The sequence below is a fragment of the Elaeis guineensis genome, chromosome 9, assembly GCF_000442705.2.
Source record: "Elaeis guineensis isolate ETL-2024a chromosome 9, EG11, whole genome shotgun sequence".
NCBI classification, from domain to species: domain Eukaryota; kingdom Viridiplantae; phylum Streptophyta; class Magnoliopsida; order Arecales; family Arecaceae; genus Elaeis; species Elaeis guineensis.
In genome coordinates, this window is record NC_026001.2 from 4,532,829 (window position 1) to 4,551,792 (window position 18,964).

General features: G+C 40.2%; 1 protein-coding gene across 1 annotated transcript; it reads left to right on the forward strand.

The window, feature by feature from the left end:
* The first annotated feature begins 17,892 nt into the window (after positions 1-17,892).
* LOC105052016 (vacuolar iron transporter homolog 4) lies at positions 17,893-18,749 on the forward strand. Its single transcript, XM_010932698.3, has one exon. The coding sequence runs from the start codon at positions 17,982-17,984 to the stop codon at positions 18,597-18,599; it is 618 nt and encodes a 205-aa protein (XP_010931000.1). The 5' UTR covers positions 17,893-17,981; the 3' UTR covers positions 18,600-18,749.
* The last annotated feature ends 215 nt before the right edge of the window (positions 18,750-18,964 follow it).

The following is an 18,964-nucleotide window of genomic DNA, read 5'->3' on the forward strand; positions in this document are numbered from 1 at the left end:
ATCTATTTCTCTCGTGAAGTAATATATAAAAACGCTGAAGAAAATGATGAAGAATACTCAAACACCAAGTGTATCTGAGCATCTTTTGTTCCCCAGATCCATCTCATACTAAACAGTAGGCATGAGAAGAGAAATTCTTTGTATACTTTATCGATCGGGCCACATAATATAATTAATAAAAAAATAGATATTTAATGCAACTTAGCTTTTTTCTCAAATTTTTTCTAACATCCTATAACATCCTGTTGCTGTTGGAGATGTCTGACCAGGACACCATCTCTCAAGACCTTTTTGATACTGTGCGTCACAGCAGAAAGAAAAAAAAAAAACAGAAACAATCAAATTCGTAAATCAGCTTAAAAAGAGCTCGTCTCCATGGGACATGCAAGTTTCACTATGAGAAAACAGAAAAATTACAAGAAGTGATAACACCCTCAACCCTCGTACATTCAATCTCTCCCTCTCAAAAAGCTCTCCTTCACATAAACTCTCTCCCTAAAAAGATCCCCTGAACGCCTAAAGCGACTGCTGTCCGCTGTCTGACAGACTGCCTGAAGCACCCTGCCTGCTCTCTATCAACGTCGGTGCCTCGCCTCTACTGCCGCTCTGATTCTTTGCCAAATAATCAACCATATTTTCTGTACTGTGAATAGGGCTTTTTAAAGCCTTAAATCCGTGAGAAAACAAGAGTATAGACTTCCCACAGCATCGAAAAACCTCTCCGACAACCCTCCAGACTGTCAGATTGCACCATGGTCCACGAAAATCCTCATAGACCATGAGAAACCGTAGGGAAATGCCTGTCGATCCATGATGAATCGTGAGAAACTAAAGGGAAACACCCTCTCGATCTACGCAGGTCCACGTGGATCGTCGGTCCACACGCTATGCATGGACTGCGTGAGGTGTAACACGCGGGCCTGGATCATGCATCGCGTGTGCCCGCACATATGCACGTTGGACCGCGTGCTCGTTGTCAGGCCACGCACTGCCGCCAGCCTCCGCCACTTCAATTTTCGTGCCATCTTCAATTGAGCGTATCTCCTTCATCTGAACTTCGTTTAGGTTGATCTTGGGTTCATTGGACTCCATTCGTCATCACAGACTTCGCTGTGGGCTCAGTATGGACCGAATCTCGAGGTATCAAATCCTAACAATCTCCATCTCGACTTGACATTCGGCCTCTTCCTAAATCTGAGGCTTCTGGATCTCCTTGCCCCTATGTTCTGGGACAGTCGCCTGCTGATCATGGATGGGCAGATGTGGGAGTCGAGCCAGACCACTCGATTCTATCTCCATCATATGTTGTGCTACTCCAAACTTAAGATCTGCTCGGGATATCTTCCTGCAGTAATAGGAATCTCACCTTGCGATATCGCCTCTCATTCTCCCGAGTTTCACATCTCGTGCCCGATCCACCTCCACTTGGAGCTCCATCTCGCTCTGGGCTCCTCCTGACTCCTGAAGCTCCACCTCGTACTAGGCTCTCCGCTAGATAGTAATGTCCTCTCATCTTCTTCTTCCCCTCCAGAATAATCCTATCGCCATGCAATATCTTCAGGATTCCTCCACCAGCTATCGTCTTGTAGTCTCTTGAATCCAGTCTGCTCAGCGAGATAAGATTTTGCTTGAAATTGGGTATGTATCGGACCTCCTCCAATCTCCTCACTGTACCATCATGTGTCCTCCAATTGACTATTCCGATGCCTTTGATCGCACAGCTCGATCCATCTGATAGATAAACAGTTTCTTCACTGTTCTCCAGGGAGTCAAACTGCTCCTCTCTGCAACATACATGATAGGTGCATGCATAATCTAAAATTCACTACTGGAAAGAAGTATATACTTCGTCATATATCTCCAGGGCATCATCCTCTGACTCGCTATTGGATGTCGCTGCAGTAACTCTCGTCTGATTTTTGAGTTGAGAGCAATCTTTGGCTAGATGCTCCAACACATCACACCGATAACATCTGGTCTTGCTCAAGTCCCTCGTCTTAGATTTGGACCGTCCTCATCGTGATCTCTTGTCGCTCCGTCTACCGCCTCCTACTCCTTTAGAAACTACCAAAGCTGAACTGCCACCTGAGCTCGAAGCTGGGTTCTCTCTCTTGAGAACCTTATTCTGAAGAATCGCTGCGATGATCTCGTCCATCTTGATGGTGCTCTTTTCCACTAGAAGAGCAGTCACCAAAAACTCATACGAAGGAAAAAGCGATACTAGCAAGACCAGTACTTTGGTCTTCTCCTCAATTTTCTCGCCAATGCTAAGAAGGTCGGTGATGATCTTCTGGAAATGGTTGAGATGCTCCTACATGCTCTGTCCCTCAATCATCCACAGCTGGTAGAACTGCCTCCAAAAGAAGAGGATGTTGGTGAGAGACTTCATCATGTATAACTCCTCGAGCTTCAACCACAGCACCGTCGGTGAAGTCTCGCTAAGTACATGGATCACCATCTCATCCGCTAGATATATACGGATGGTACTCACCATCTGTATCGGAGCCGCCTCCAATCTTGCACTTCTATGATGGTCGGCTTCTCCTTGCAGAAGGGAGTATCGATCAACTCTTGTTAGATGAGCACGTCCTTCACCCTTGCTTGCCACAAAGAGAAATTACTCTTTCCATCAAACCTATTGATCTCCATCTTGATTGATCCTGTCTCTTCCATCTTCAATCTTGCTCACCATCACCGCAATCTTTGTCCTGACACCGTCTCTCTTCGATACCACTTGTTGGGGATGTCTGGTCAGGACACCACCTTCCAAGATCTTTTCGATATCGTGTATCCCTGTAGGAAGAAAGAAGAAATAAAATAGAAACAATCAAATACGTGGATCAACCAAAAGGCTCACCTCTACGAGACATGCAAGCTTCACTATGAGAAAAGAGGAAAAATTACAAGAGAAGATAATACCCTCAATCATCGTACACCCAATCTCTCCCTCTCAAGAAGCTCTTCCTCATAAAAGCTCTCTCTCTAAGAAGATCCCCTGAACCCTTAAAGCGACCGCTGTCTGCTGTCTGATAGTCTATCTGAAGCACCCTGCCTGCTCTCTATCAGCGTCGATGCCTCGCCTCTGCTGTTGCTCTGGTTCTCTACCGAATTATCAACCACACTTCTCTGTATTGTGAAGAGGGCTTTTTAAAGCCTTAAATCTGTGAGAAAACAGGAGTATAGACTCCTCAAAATACACAAAAACCTTCCAGAATCCTCGGATCATGATCGGCAGCACTCTAGGTCATCGGATCGTGCCATGGTCTACAAAAACCCCCATGGTCCATGAGAATCCATAGGAAAATGCCTGTCGGTCTATGGTGGACCGCGAGAAACCCAAAGGAAACGCCCTCTCGGTCCATGCACTATGCGTGGACCGCGTAAGGCGAATGCGCGGGTGTGGCCTGTATGCGACTGCGTGGGCCTGGGCCGCACCCGCTTGCGCACCCTCGGGCCTGGACCACGCATCGCACGCTCATGGCCAGGCCACGCACTGCCGCATGCGGTTGCACCGTCGCGGTTTCCGCCAGCCGTCTTCAAAAGAGCGTATCTCTTTCATCCGAATTCTGTTTGGGCTAATCTTGGGCTCGTTGGACTTCGTTCGTCGTCGCGGATCTCACTGTAAGCTCAGTGTGGATTAAATCTCGAGACATCAAATCCTAACAGTTGCATCTTATAAATAATTATCGAAATATCATAAAAGCTAATGGGATATCATAATATGACATCCTGTTGCATCCTGTAAATAATTATTGAAATGTCATAAAAACTAACAGAATGTCATAATAATATTATAATATTCTATTGCATCATATAATATCTTGTTGTATTCTATAAAAAAATAACAGGACGTTATAATATCTGAGATGTCATAACATTTAATAGAAAAAATATTTTGATCAAAAAAAATATCAAAAAAAATTAAGCTTATATTAAATATATGTTCCCTTGTTAATTATGCAACGTGTTGTAGTCCGATAAAATGATATATTTTTTCTCTAACCGATGTGGTACATAAAGAATTACTCGCATAAAAAAATTAGGACATTGACGAAAGCGCCATGCTATGTCCATAGCCTATATACAAAACCGAAGCGCTATCAGCTTTCGGCCTGGAGTCGACTCTATCAGGCATGCCTGTCCTTGGTCACGTATATGGGCTTCCTATCTGTGGGACGAGGAGAAAGCCCTTGGAATTGAATTTGTTGGGGATGGAAGCATCACCGGCAACTTGCACAGGAATTACTGCAATCAGTAGAGAAAGCTCCTAAAGTGAGATTCTCTCATGATGATTAAAGCTGATATGGATTCATGCATCTTAAAAGATGGCTTGACTCTTTCTTTTGTTTGATTTTCTATGGCTTGGACCTTCTTTCACTTTTTCCTTCTATACATATTCTGTAATTATTCTATTCAATAAAACATGGTGGCAATTCACTTGCTTCCCTTTTCATTTAAAAAAAAAAAGATTAAAGCTGATATGGAGAGGAAAAATTATTGGTTGGACCTATTCACAGTGGATCATGGACAATTTATTAGTTAGAAAATGAAAAAAGACATTAAATACATGGTCATGTGTTGTTATCCCATATGAAATTAAGAAAATAAAAAAAAATCAAATTATTCATGGTCCATTTTGGACCAGGTTCAACCAATAATTTTTTTATGGAGAGGATGTACCATAAAATGGTGACTTATCCTCTGTGCTCAAGCACTATGTTTAATGGGAGACTAGGATGTCACTCTCGTTTCGCAGCGGATGAGGCATGATCGGTGGAGCCACGGAGGTGGGGCTAGCGACCGATAGAACTACAGGGGAGGGGAGAGGTTGCAAACAAGACAAATAGAGAAAGCTAAAATGAAGAAAAAATTATCTTCATATTTCTTGATTGAAAAACTAATGAGGAAGTTCCCTTTTTTATACAAATGAAAAGGACTATCTAGAATTCAAAAGAATGATCTAGAATGCTAGCTAAGCTGTACAGATTAAGAAAAGATTCATAGCAAATCTTTCCCTTTTCTTGCCAGCTAAAATAAGTAAGTAGATCAGCTGGATAACAAATCTTTGACGCCCTTTTGAGTAAGTAGACCAAGTGGATAACAAATCTTGGTTGTCCTTTTCTTGCTAGCTAAAATAGATGGATATTGTTGTCCTTTTCTTGCTAGCTAAAATAAGTAAGTAGATAACAAATCTTCATCCCCCCCTCAAGCTGGAGGCTGGTGAAGATCAACTAGACCAAGCTTGGACAATATGAATGTAAAGGCAGCAGCAGACAAAGATTTTGTGAATACATCTGCCAATTGAAGACGAGATGGAGTGTGAATAGTTTGAAGAAACCCGCTGTTTATATGATCCCGAACAACATGACAATCTATTTCGATATGTTTTGTACGTTCATGGAACGTTGGGTTGTTACTGATGTGAATGGCAGCTTGATTGTCGCAATGCAATGGAATGGGAGTATGAAGGAAAATCTGAAAATCTTGAAGAAGAAATGAAATCCACTTGAGCTCACAAGCTGTGCTGGCCATGCTTCTATATTCGGCCTCAGCTGAAGAACGACTCACGATCGTTTGTTTCTTTGATTTCCATGAGATAAGAGCAGAGCCCAAAAAGATACAAAATCCCATGATTGATCTACGGCTTGTTGGACATGCTGCCCAGTTAGCATCGCAATAAGCTTGAAGCTTGAAGGATGATGCTGCTGGAAAAAATACTCCCTTGGAAGGACATCCTCGTAAGTATTTGAGAACTTATACAACAGCTTGCCAGTGAGGAATTCTTGGTGATTGAAGGAATTGACTGAGTTGTTGAACAGAGTATGTAATGTCTGGTCTAGTCAGACTTAAGTATAATAATTTTCCAACAACTTTTCGGTACTTTTCTGGATCTGGCATTAAATCTCCCATATTTGGTGATAAACGAAGAGCTTTTGCCATGGAAAAAGGGGCATGTTTAGCATTAGAAAGCCCAACATCTTGTAGCATGTCAAGTATATACTTGCGTTGGCTGATAAACAAACCTTCTGATGATCGAGCAAGCTCAATACCTAAGAAGTATTTAACATATCCCATGTCTTTAATGGTGAACTCAGCATCAAGAAACTTCTTAGTGGAAAAAATGGAATGCTCATTTGTACCGGTGATAAGGACATCGTCAACATAAACAAGAAGAGCTTGAAAATCATCTCCAGAGGATTTGATGAATAGACAATGATCAGAAGATGACTGAGTGAAACCGAACTCCTTGAGTTTGCTTGTAAACTGTTTGTTCCATTGACGCTCCGCCTGTTTCAACCCATAAAGGGATTTAATAAGCTTACACACCTGGCCATTGCATGCTTTTGTATAACCCTCCGACGGTATCATATAAAGATCTTCGTCAATGAAACCATGAAGGTACGCATTGTTGATATCAATTTGATGAATAGGCCATTGTTTGGCTGAAGCAATGGCAAGAAAAATGCGCACCGTAACTATTTTAGCAACCGGCGAAAAACTGTCTATATAATCAATTCCTTCAATCTGGTTATAGCCCTTAGCTACCAGCCAGGCCTTGAATCTATCTACTGTGCCATCCGGCTTGTACTTTATACGATATACCCATTTTGAAGCTATGGGCCTTTTTTCTGCTGGAAGTTCAGTCAACTGCCATGTATTATTGCGCTCGAGGGCATCCAATTCTTGATTCATGGCTTGAACCCACTGGACATCATTCTTAGCTTGATGATAAGAAGATGGTTCCTTGACACTTGATACATTAGCAATAAAAGTAAGATAATCATGATTAAAGGTAGGAGCAGAAATGAAATGGTTATGGGGAAAAGATGTACCTGCAAAACCATCTTGATTAGGAGGTAAAACTATTGGTAAAAAATTGTCATGTGTAGTTTGTGCTACAAAATCTTGTAGCCAAGCTGGTTTTGAGACCGTCCTTGTACTTCTACGAAAAGATGCAATAAGAGGTACAATAGGTGGTGTAGGACATGACTCTTGATGAGGTGATGGTGGTGGACACTCAACTGGAACATTGAAAATAGGAGTGGAAAATTCATTTTGTGTAGTCACAGGTATGATGGGTACAGAAATTGTAGATGAAGGATATTGACTAGATGATGAAATGGAAGGCTCATGTTTATAAGGAAAAATGGACTCGTGGAAGACTACATCTCTTGACATAAATACTGTGTGTGATTTGATATCATAGACCTTATATGCTTTGTACCCAGATGCATATCCAAGAAACAGACATTTTGTAGCTCGTGGTTCAAATTTTGTTTTGTGTGGCTTGGTGTTGGTGGCAAAACATAAACAACCAAAGACTCTAAGGTGTTTATAATCTGGTAATTTGTGATATAAAATTTCGAAGGGTGTTTTCCAATTTAAAACCGAGGAAGGTAATCTATTTATTAAGTAGACAGCTGTAAGTATGGCTTCACCCCAAAATTGTTTAGGTAGATGGGAATGAAATAAGAGTGCTCGAGCTACCTGTAACATATGCTTGTGCTTTCTCTCAACCACTCCATTTTGTTGAGGTGTGTGAGGACAAGATTTTTGATGAAGGATCCCTCGGTCTTGGAACATAGATTGGCAAGAGGCATTGATGAATTTCGAGCCATTATCCGTGCGAATGAATTGCACTTGTTTCTAGAATTGTGTTTCTGTTAAATTCAAAAACATAGTGAGGTGAGATAGGGTTTGGATTTTATCTCTCATTAGGTAAGCCCAAGTTGTTCTACTAAAGTCATCTACAATGGTTAGAATAAATCTTGCTCCAGTGATTGTATGAATATGATATGGTCCCCATAAATCTACATGTATCAATTCAAACACAGTTTTACTAGAAATTGTACTGATTGGAAAAGGTAATCGCTGCTGTTTTGACAAAGGACAAACTTCACAAGGTAGAGAATCTTTAATAGAAATATTGATATTTGGGATTTTGAACAATGTAGACTTGGATACATGACCTAAACGTTCATGCCATAGAGCACAAGAGTTTGTGACAGACTGAACATTATTGCAACTTTTATGAAAAACAAACTGTGAAGGAGTGTGTGTGAATGATGAAAAATCAAGCTTGTATAAACCAGCATGTTCTTTTCCAATAGCAATTATCTCCTTAGTCCAATGGTCCTGCAAAGTACAATGAGAAGGAAAAAAATAAATCATAGTATTAGTAGATTGTAGAAGTTTACTGACTGAAAGAAGATTGTACTTGAAAGAGGGCACATACAACACATCTGTGAGAGTTATTTTCGGATGTAAAGAAATAGTGCCTATACATGTGACATTTTGTTTGGTCCCATCGGGTAAGTATATGGGTGAGGGGTTAGGTGGTTTATGTAGTTGAGAAAATATTTGTATATTTGAGCATATGTGGCTGGTTGCACCTGTATCAACTATCCAAGTACCAATATTCTCATTACCTTTGCTAAGAAGACACCAATGAGGTTCATTACCTGCAAAGTTCGAATAATTGGCAGTGTTTGGCTCCATGGTCACCTTCCCTTTCATATACTTTGCTATTTCTTGCTGAATTACGGTGGACAGATTAGCGCTCCGATCACTTGGCTGAGATGGAGGATTGAGTGGATCATCATCCATAGGGGTTTCATAAACTCGTGCTGTGTATGCCTGATTCTGTTGATTAGCACGTTTTTGCTTCAGCTCCTTGTACCAATCTGGATAGCCGTGTAGTTTAAAACATGTGTCACGCATATGACCGTATCTTGCAATGGATACAAAATCGATCCTCCTTTTTAGCAAAGTCACGCTTTTTGTTGCTACTAGAATTCTGACTTTTTTGAATATTAGCCTCTTTTGTACCTTCAGCCTTCAATCCTTTAACCATCATTGCCCCGACGTGATCCATCGAATCGGAAGTAGAGAGAACTTCACACTGTTTTTCAATACGAAGCACCATAGAATATGCTTTATTCACGGTGGGTAATGGATCGAGCAGCAAGATGTGGTTGCGGACATGATCGTAGCTATCATTCAAATCCATAAAAAAATGTATCAACCTATCTTCATTCTCAATACTTGCAACAGTTTTTGCAGCCCCACATGTACAGATCGAAAAATTCCTCAAGCAAGATAACTCATCCCAAAGCTTTTTCAGCTTTGTAAAATATACCATCACCGATATATTTCCTTGAGAGAACGAGCTAATTTCTCGTCTAATTTGGTAAAGCAACGGGCCATTGCTTTCACCAAATCTTTGTTCAAGTTCATTCCAGAGTTCACATGCAGTAGTTACATAGAGAAATGCCTCTACTAGATCTTTAGAGATAGAGTTCAAAATCCATGACAGCACCATGCTATCGACTCGTTGCCATTTCTCAAACAATGGTGATTCAACATCAGGCATAACACATTTTTCATTTATAAAGCCAAGTTTATCCTTAGCTTTGAGTGCGATCTTCATCGATCGACTCCATGACAAGTAATTCAATCCAGTTAAGGGAGCGCTTACCAGGAGCATGCCCGGACGATCAGAATTCGAAAGGTTGTAAGGATCGCCGGTAGAAATTCTGTCGATCTGAATACCGGACTGAGCTTCTTCTTCCATGAGTTTTAATCATCACAAAACTTAGAATATTCTAGGCCACAATGATCGTGGCTCTGATACCATGCAAATAAGACAAATAGAGAAAGCTAAAATGAAGAAAAAATTATCTTCATATTTCTTGATTGAAAAACTAATGAGGAGGTTTTCTTTTTTATACAAATGAAAAGGACTATCTAGAATTCAAAAGAATGATCTAGAATGCTAGCTAAGCTGTACAGATTAAGAAAGGATTCATAGCAAATCTTTCCCTTTTCTTGCCAGCTAAAATAAGTAAGTAGATCAGTTGGATAACAAATCTTTGACGCCCTTTTGAGTAAGTAGACCAAGTGGATAACAAATCTTGGTTGCCCTTTTCTTGCTAGCTAAAATAGATGGATATTGTTGTCCTTTTCTTGCTAGCTAAAATAAGTAAGTAGATAACAAATCTTCAGAGGTGGGGGGAGCCACAAACGGCGGAGCTGTGAGAGGGAGGGGGCAGGGTTCTTTTTTTTTCCTGTGGACTGCACGGTCTCTGCTGGCTGTACCTCCCTCCGTCCCCTGCGCAGTCCATGAAAAAAAAAAGAGAATGGATCTTCTGCGATACTTAAAAAATACTGCAGGATGCTGTGCATGTTTTGAAAACGTCTATCAAAAGATAGGTGATCGTGCACATGCTTACGCGCATGTGTTAAAATACTAAGAAAAGAGAAATGGATAAACCCCAAAGGTATTTGAACAGTTTAGATAAACATCACATAACCGTCCATTTTTTGATGAATATCCTAAAATATGTACAGCACCTGTGATACTTTTTGAGTACCACAAAGGATCCCATTAAAAAAAAAAAGGTCCCCCCCAACCCAGTGGCTCTGCCAGCTACCGCATCCCACCCCTACCCTCGCATCTTCGCCGACCGTGCCTCATTCGCTATGAGGGATTTAAAAGGGTTCTAAGCAAAAAAAAAAAAATAGAGATCTATGGGAAGGAGAGCACCTGCGGGAGATTGGATGGGGAGCCCGACATCGGTGAGGATCGGGAGGAGAGCGATGGCGGAGACCGGTGGGAGAGCAGGAAGGACGTTGGCTTCTCTTTTTTGAAGATATGTGAGAAAAAAACTACCTAAGCGAGATCGAAAGGGATGGTCGATGTTGGTGACGATGGGGAGAAAGATGACCGTAGAGACCGACAGCAGATTTGTGGGAGATTTAGAGAAGGTTCTAAAAGGGCCGAAGAAAAGATAAAAAAAAAAAAATAATCCTCCCACATCTGATGTGTGTGTATAATTAGCTTTAACATGAACATATCACATAGCATACAGAAAGAGTGAAAGAATGTACTTTAATATATAGGGTAGATTTATTTATGGAGTTGAATGCTGTATTTTTAATTCATCTTTTATAATATTGGTCAGTGGTTCATCCTGTTTTTATATATAAACTCAATTTTTGATTGTGCATCACCGTACCCTTTGTCTGAGGATTTTCCAGATGCAGTTAAAGGTCTCAATTTCTGCCATACGTACAAGAAAAGGGTTCAAATTCATGTAAAGAGGTCTAATCAGAGCAATCATAAGAAATCATCAAAGGTCAAAAAGAAAATATCGCTGTACCAAAAGGTACATCTAAAAAAAAAATCGAATACCAAATTTTTGAAATTCATGCGACAACATATTGATGGGATGGAGCGTAAGATTACAAGATTAGTAATCTCTTCTTTAAAGGAATACAAAATAGCAATTAACTCAAGTGCTTAGTATGATTAAATTTTGAAGATTATATCCAGCCGCATTAAAAAAAAGTAGTCTAGAGCACATTAATCCAAAAAGAATCTTCTCCAATATCATCCCAATTAATAGTTTCAGATGGGACCACTTTCCTGACATTCTACATCAAGTTAGCTTTCCCTAAAATCACTCAAAATGAAGGTGAGGTAAGAAAGCATTAATAAAGTTTCTCTTGATATTCTTCTTAAATTCTTAAGTGGCGAGAGGCTAGCTTCATGTACCGAGGTTTTAATAGTACGATGCTGAAGATCTAGCAAGTAGAACTGAAGTCGGATCAAATACCAGCATATCTATATTTATTTTATTTGATAAATATAAATACGGATATAGATATTATTTAATTATAAAAATTCATATCCATATTTATTTTAAATAGATACGGATACAATTCGAATACTGAAAATATGGATATAATTATGAATTTAATTTAGATAATTAAATTTTCTGACTACAGAATCAAAGATATTACTACATAGATGATAAATCAAGCTAATCACATGTTTATATGATTGAATATTTTTTTAAAAATAAATAGATACTATATAAAATTTTATAGGATTACATGCAGAATCGGATATTCGGATATGGATCGGATAGTTGTCTATCCATATCCATATCCATTTTGTTTTACGAATATGGATACAAATATGCATATTAGTCAGATCTTCAAATTTTTATCTATATTTGGATTGACTCGGATGTGAAAATGAATCCGATCGGATAACATCCATACTACTTTCACCCCTACTAGTAGAAAGAGAAGATAATGCGAGGCCTTTTGGTTATCTTTAGTTAGTTTAAGTTGTAGATGTGCCTCTTTAATCTTATGCAGGATAACGAATCCTACATAGGATTCTTTGCTTGCATGATTGCCTATCACTATCAACCTGCTAATTTGAAGAACCCACTTGACTACTTTTCTATCGAGCCTCCTCAAGGAGCATGCCGGCCACTAAATCCATGTTAAGGGCTGCTGTGCCACTAAAGTTCATGATTAGACCATCCCACAACCCAAGCATCAAGCTAAGCAATATGGTTGCTTTCTCTTGATCATTGATCATGATCTGCCATCTGGGTAGTGAGTGTATTAAACTAATTTAGGCACCTTGCAAAGAAGCTCTTACTTACATCTTCAAGGGTACAACTATCTTTGAGGAAAATCTTATTTAGCATAGATTTTCTTTTGTATATGCTCTTTAGATTCTTTCAAAATTCTTTAGCAATAGTCTCAGAGAAAACACAAAATAGGACTGACTCATCAACTATTAGACGGAGATCAACCATCGCCATCTTGTCCCTATTGGTGATCGATCATTATACTAGGTTTCTTTCCTTAGCTTCTTTATTGATCATTGTTGTAGGTTTCTTTTCCTTGGCTTTAGCTGCCATATTGCACCCATCCTAAAGCAGTCTACATCTTCAACTTCTATTGTGTTAAGTTGGTGTCATTAAATCTTGGAATTTCAAAATTGCTCAGACAACCACTATTGTGAACGATCTATTATTTTTTCTGCATTGACTCCAAACTTTGATATCAATTATTATAAATTTAGGAACAGCTAAATAAAATAATAAATATAAAATTGGCATTGCACACCAAAACTTAACATGTTTAATTTATCAAAAATTCAGGCTATGTCTGCTCGAGGATTGGGAGATCCGCTACAATAAACAGAGCTTTTACAAGTGCCCATCAAAAGAAATCAATTCAGAAAAAAGACAAGAATGAACAATACAAGAAGAGATCTTGCTGAAAAATCTAACATAGAAGCATGGCACTGAGAAAGCATGGAGATATCGAGACCAGATAAAAACCCAAGAAAAAAAAAATATATTCTTCTCTTCTATCTCTCCTCTTCCCTCTCTTCTTTTCCCCTTGTCCCTTCTTCTCTTTCTATGTTGAGGATTACATGTGAGGCTTAATATCATATGGAATAATTAGTTCTAGGTAGATGGACTGGTAAAGATGATTGGGTCCAAACTTAACAACATGCACTTCCAAGGCCTTCTCCTAGTTAGACCCGAACCTCAGTATTTCTCTGCAACAAGAGGTATCAAGCCTAACAACTGACAGTCCTATCAAACTCTGAAAGCTATAAAGACGCTCAAACTGGTAGGTCTTGTGAAGAATAGTGATATGCAAACTAGTAGAGTCAAGTCATGGTGGCCGTGAAGTACCGAGTGGGTGTCGTAAGTTGACTCGATGGAGCTAGATGTTGGGTTTTGAGTGTGAGCCCAAGAATAGTTCTTCAAATAGTGGACTCTTATAAGGGTACGATGAAATATGGCTCTTGAAGCGTGGGACTCTTGGACTAGAGCAATAACATACTAAGTGTGGTGTGGCTCCTGAAGAGTGGGCTTTTGGATTAGAGTGGATTTGATTTGACAGTAGTACTAGTGGATTGGACTCCATGGAAAACTAAATTTCCTCACACGTGAGGGGAGACAATGTTGAAGATTAGGTGTGAGGTTTAATCCCAAATGGAATGATTACCAGTGGGAGGTAGATGGATGAATACAGATAATTGGATTCGAAACATCCCAGCTTAAGTTTTAGAATGGAACATGACTCCAACTTATGGATCCAAATCATCTCCTGATAATCTTGAACTTCCTGTTTCTTTCTCACAAATGACATCAAGTCAGCACATTCTTTGCCTGGCGACATTATGGAATTCAAGAGCAAGTTTCTGCTTTGCATGCCACACACATATATTTATCAGGAGGCCAAGAGACCAGCCTAATGGTCAGTTCCCGTCCTTAGAAATTCCAGTCACATGTGACAGTCGCCTCCATTTCACTACACCTTGCTTTATACAAACCGGTTTGGTCTGGCTAGCTAATGTAGTAGGCTGCAGTGCTAAATGAGTTTTTTTTTTTTTTTGAAGGGAAAAGGGAGGCAACAGAAAGCTACCCCCTAATTTACTTTGCAACAAGAAACATATACGGATTACATAATATATACAAGAGGGTGCTGCTAAGAAAAAGAAAAAAAAATAGATTCTGAAAGATGATGCCAAGCTTTCAAGTCTCTTCCAAAGGCTCTGTACCTCAAAATATGTCTTAGAAGGACAAAGAATGCTTCAGCTTCTCAAAGCTTGGACCTTTCGTGCTATATGAGTTGAGCTCAAGAAACACAAGATTGGACCTTTCGTGGACTCCATTACACTATCTAAATATCACCCTTCCATTGATGCAACTGTTGGGACAACTGTTACGCGTTAAGTTTGGTATGGAGCATTCATGCCCACTCAAATATAGGAAAAGGAGAGGTAACCAACGAGAGAGACCTCAGCCCAGAAAAGGAGGAACCAGGGATACCCACCATGGTTGAATACTTGAGCACTAACCCAATGGGGACACAAAAAAAGCAGCCATGATTAGAAAAACACCCAATCCCGAATTGATAAATTTGGGCTGGTGGCAGTCGCGTGGAATGCATACTCCCTTCCCATTTACTAATGTAAGCTGTTCATGCATTATCTTTACAAGGTGCTCATCTATTCAGCAATCCATGAACACTTATATATATGGGCAAATTGGCAATTCAAAAAAAGCCTTTTGACCAGAAAAGATAAAAAGAAGGAAACGATAAGAAACCATGTTCTTTAAGCTCCGAATACGTTTATTCTTTTTTGGTTGTTTGCCCCAAAAGATGTTGAGCAACTTGCTACCTGCTCATTTGGTTGTGGCAGATGTAAAGGAGATGAAAACAATCACTTGATATCAATTTCAGAAGGCCACAAATATGTTAAAGCTAAAACATTAATGTTTTGAGAAGAAAAAGAAAATGAAATATGACTTGGTCACTACTCAAATGTTTATTTGATTTGCTTTGCCATGAGTGTGCTGCTCCATCTCACCATTAGTAATGTGATGCTCCTTAGTCGTGCTGGAATTGTTCAGGAAGGAGTTGTTGCTTGCTGCGTTTCCATAGCTGCAGGCATGAAGCCATATTCATAAACCGCCGTTTCTTAACTTTACTAGATTTTTCTTGAATAAAAACAGATAAAGATATGGGTTTTAAGAGCCTATAGGAGTTTAGGGTGTTGGACCATATTTTGTCTACCCAATGACGTGTTCAATTTTCAAAGATGTGGTAGATAACTGCAATCATGACCTAGCGATCTAAGACATACGATCCGAACAACATCATGTGATCCGAATAATGTCACAGACATTGGCATCTAGTCGATTACTTCTGGGAGATCGGTAACTCGACTAGGTCAACATCGTTAGATATATACCGATCCCATACCATTTCTGTTTTAGTTCTCTACATGCCATTCTTCAGTTCGGACACCGCAAGAAGCTTCTTGGCACACGAAATCTACTGAGTTGGCATTCTGTTATAACGGCCTACTACTTCTTCAGACGTGAGCAATAAATTCTGTAATAATCTGCTGATAGCCACTACTCTGGCTCAGACTAACACTAACCGCCTCATAAATTTTTCTATAAAAGGAAACGGTAGGAAAAAAAAGAGGATTTTGGACACTCGACTCTTGTTTTCACTATCTTTCTTTTACTATTCTTTCTTTCCGACACTCTTTGACTTAACCATCGGAGGACCTTCCCACTAGAGAACCTCAACTTTTTCTCCGATGCGTGCAGACTTTTTTGCAGGTTGTTGCAGCTTGGAGTGGTGCCATGTCTACTCCAGTTTGATAGATGATTTACGTCATCCCACCACCTCATCACTTTGTCAGAGAGGAGCAGCAATATAGGGTATCTATCATTTGCTTTTAGGTGTGCAGTTAAAGATGCGAGTTTTTAGATATCTACTTATGCACTTAATGAAAATGAAAAAGGAAATGATATAAAATAGACAATCCACCCGGATTCACTCTCTTTCTCACATATTATCTCATCCATCTGCTACAAATTATTATTATTATTTTGCTATGATGAATGATTCGCACTAGTTTAATATATATATATCCAAAAATATCAGAAAATAAAATATCTTCATAGTCTTTTGGAGCAGACACCAAGTCGGTTTACAACATCTTCCCAGAGTGCTTAATCACGAAGGAGGCTATCCAATCTATGCCACGTTTGTCTTACGATAAATGTGTCTTGTGAAGTAAAATGTCTTGTAGCAAGGGATGATAACCTTCGCTTATACTTTGCCTTTGAATCCATTCATTCATCGTGACAAAGTCACCCACCATAAGGATGAAGTCAGCTCTCAACACTTGTCAGGCATGGTTAATACTCATCCAGGCTGCCCTCAATTCCGCTCTTGAAATGAGGTATCAAAAATTGGACTTCCACTTGCCATTATAAACATGGAGATAGAGCTCTTGATCACAAAATCAATTTGCCTCTGCTCCATCATTTATCACATTGTCATTAAAGTTAATCTTAAGGAAACTCGAGGATGAAAGCTCTTAGGTGAAGAACACTAATCGAGTCGCTACAAGGGCTGAGGAGTCATAGGTGACCCTAACTATCAAAGGCTCTCTAATATCATGTGATTGGTTGATCTTAATGGCCTATACCAGGATCCTCTCTAAGATGAATCTCAGCAGTTGGCTGTTCTCTTCCAAGACCAGGTATTCCAAGCCAATCAAATATAATAGGCCACGTAAGCAGTCCGAATGCCAAAAAAAGTTTGGATGAGGTCCTTCAAAGCTAGTCCTCATGTATGCATGAAAGCATCAACCGAGGTCACCGACTGAATCACCTCCTAAGGAGCATCGGCAAGCCTCTACATTAGCACAACTTTTCTACACTAGAGTAAGACATGAGCAACAGACTCGGCCTCATAAATATGACAAGCTGGTGGGATACCCATACCTTGTTTGCTTGTGATACTTTTGGTCGGTAGGTAGCCTGAGTTAACCTTTCAGATGAATAAGATTGCTTTGGGATGGACATCAAGTCTCTAGATCTAAGCATAGTTATGCCTCTGAGTAGACTCATCTCTAAATAGATCATACAAATCCTACAAATTATTTTTTGTGAGAAAATTCCATCTACCATAAATTATAGTGATATTTTTTCTGTCAGAAAAAAAAAAAGAGAAAAAAATTACTATATTGCCTTAATCATTGGCAAATTTATTGTATTGTCATAATTGCTTGCAAATTCCTCCATTGCAATTATTGAAAATGCAAATCCTTTAAGACTTTACACAGCTCAAAAGCACACGCAAAGGCTAAATTCAATTGCATTTCAAGAAAAATAATATAAATTGATTTTTAGTGATAGCGGACCTAACGTGTAGCGCTCTCCGCACGCGCGCACACGCACATATATATACACACACATACATACATATATACATTATGAAAAAATATTCATTGCAACATCTTGTCAAATTTGTAAACAAATTAATGAAAATTTTTATATTTCATGTATTTTATCGATTTCTGTACCATGTATTATCCCTCTGTATTTTACCCTTCTCCGACTGTTGGTAGTAACGGTCAAGTGGCGGATAATTAACCAAAGGGTTTGATTTTAACTTTCATTCTATCTTTCCTCCGTGGCTCCACTACGGATTGTTAACAGTACGTCCACCAACCACTATATAACACCCATTCAGTCCGTGTGTCTGCCACACTCTCACACCTTCTCCACTCCCTCGTTATACGTTACACCTCCAATTCTTCTTCCTTCTTACCCCTGTATCCCTTCATGGCCCGTAACGACACCAAGCTGACAATTGATGGCATCGAGGACTCCGTACCAAAAGGCGACGACCCGAACAATTCGCAGAGGGGACAGTGGCTTCGAGCTGCCATCCTTGGGGCAAACGACGGCCTGGTCTCCACCGCCTCGTTGATGATGGGAGTTGGAGCTGTGAAACCCGACGCGAAGGCCATGCTGCTCTCGGGCTTTGCAGGCCTTGTGGCCGGGGCATGCAGCATGGCTATCGGAGAATTCGTCTCGGTGTATTCCCAGCTGGACATCGAGGTGGCCCAGATGAAGAGGGAGCAACGGATCAAGGGTGGAGGAGAGGTCGAGCAGGATGGGCTGCCGAGCCCGGTGCAGGCGGCGGCGGCCTCGGCCCTGGCATTCTCGGCGGGGGCGATGGTGCCGCTGCTGGCGGCTGGGTTCATAAGCAGCTATAAGGTGAGGTTGGGGGTGGTGGCGGCGGCGGCAACTGTGGCATTGGTGGTGTTTGGGTCTGTCGGGGCGCTGCTTGGCCGGGCTCCGGTGGTGAGGTCTGCTGTTAGAGTGTTGGTAGGAGGCTGGATGGCCATGGCTGTCACCTTTGCAGTCATGAAGATCTTTGGATCCACTGCAATGTAAAGACCATTAGTGGACCTCTTTCTCTCTATCTATCTATCTCTATCTCTCTCTCCCCAATGAACACGAAGCAGTAGATGCGTTTCTGTAAGTGCGTGGAAAAGAACCAATAGGTATTTATGTTTTCTGCATGAGATGACAGAATGAAAGCTACTTCTTAATTTGTACCAAAAAAAAAAAAAAAAAGAAAAAGCGTCCATTGGATATGCTAAACATGCAAGATATTTTTAAATATGCATGCAAGATTATTTTAACGGGAAGTTGGGGGAGGATATAAATAACGTAGGACCGGATATGATGATTGATGAGTATAGCCCTTCTGCTCGTATGGAATAACTAGAAGGCGGAGGCAGAGGTTTCACTGTTTG

Bases quoted from the DNA above. Each gene is read 5' to 3' on its own strand.
- LOC105052016 (XM_010932698.3), top strand. From the start codon at position 17,982: ATGGCCCGTAACGACACCAAGCTGACAATTGATGGCATCGAGGACTCC.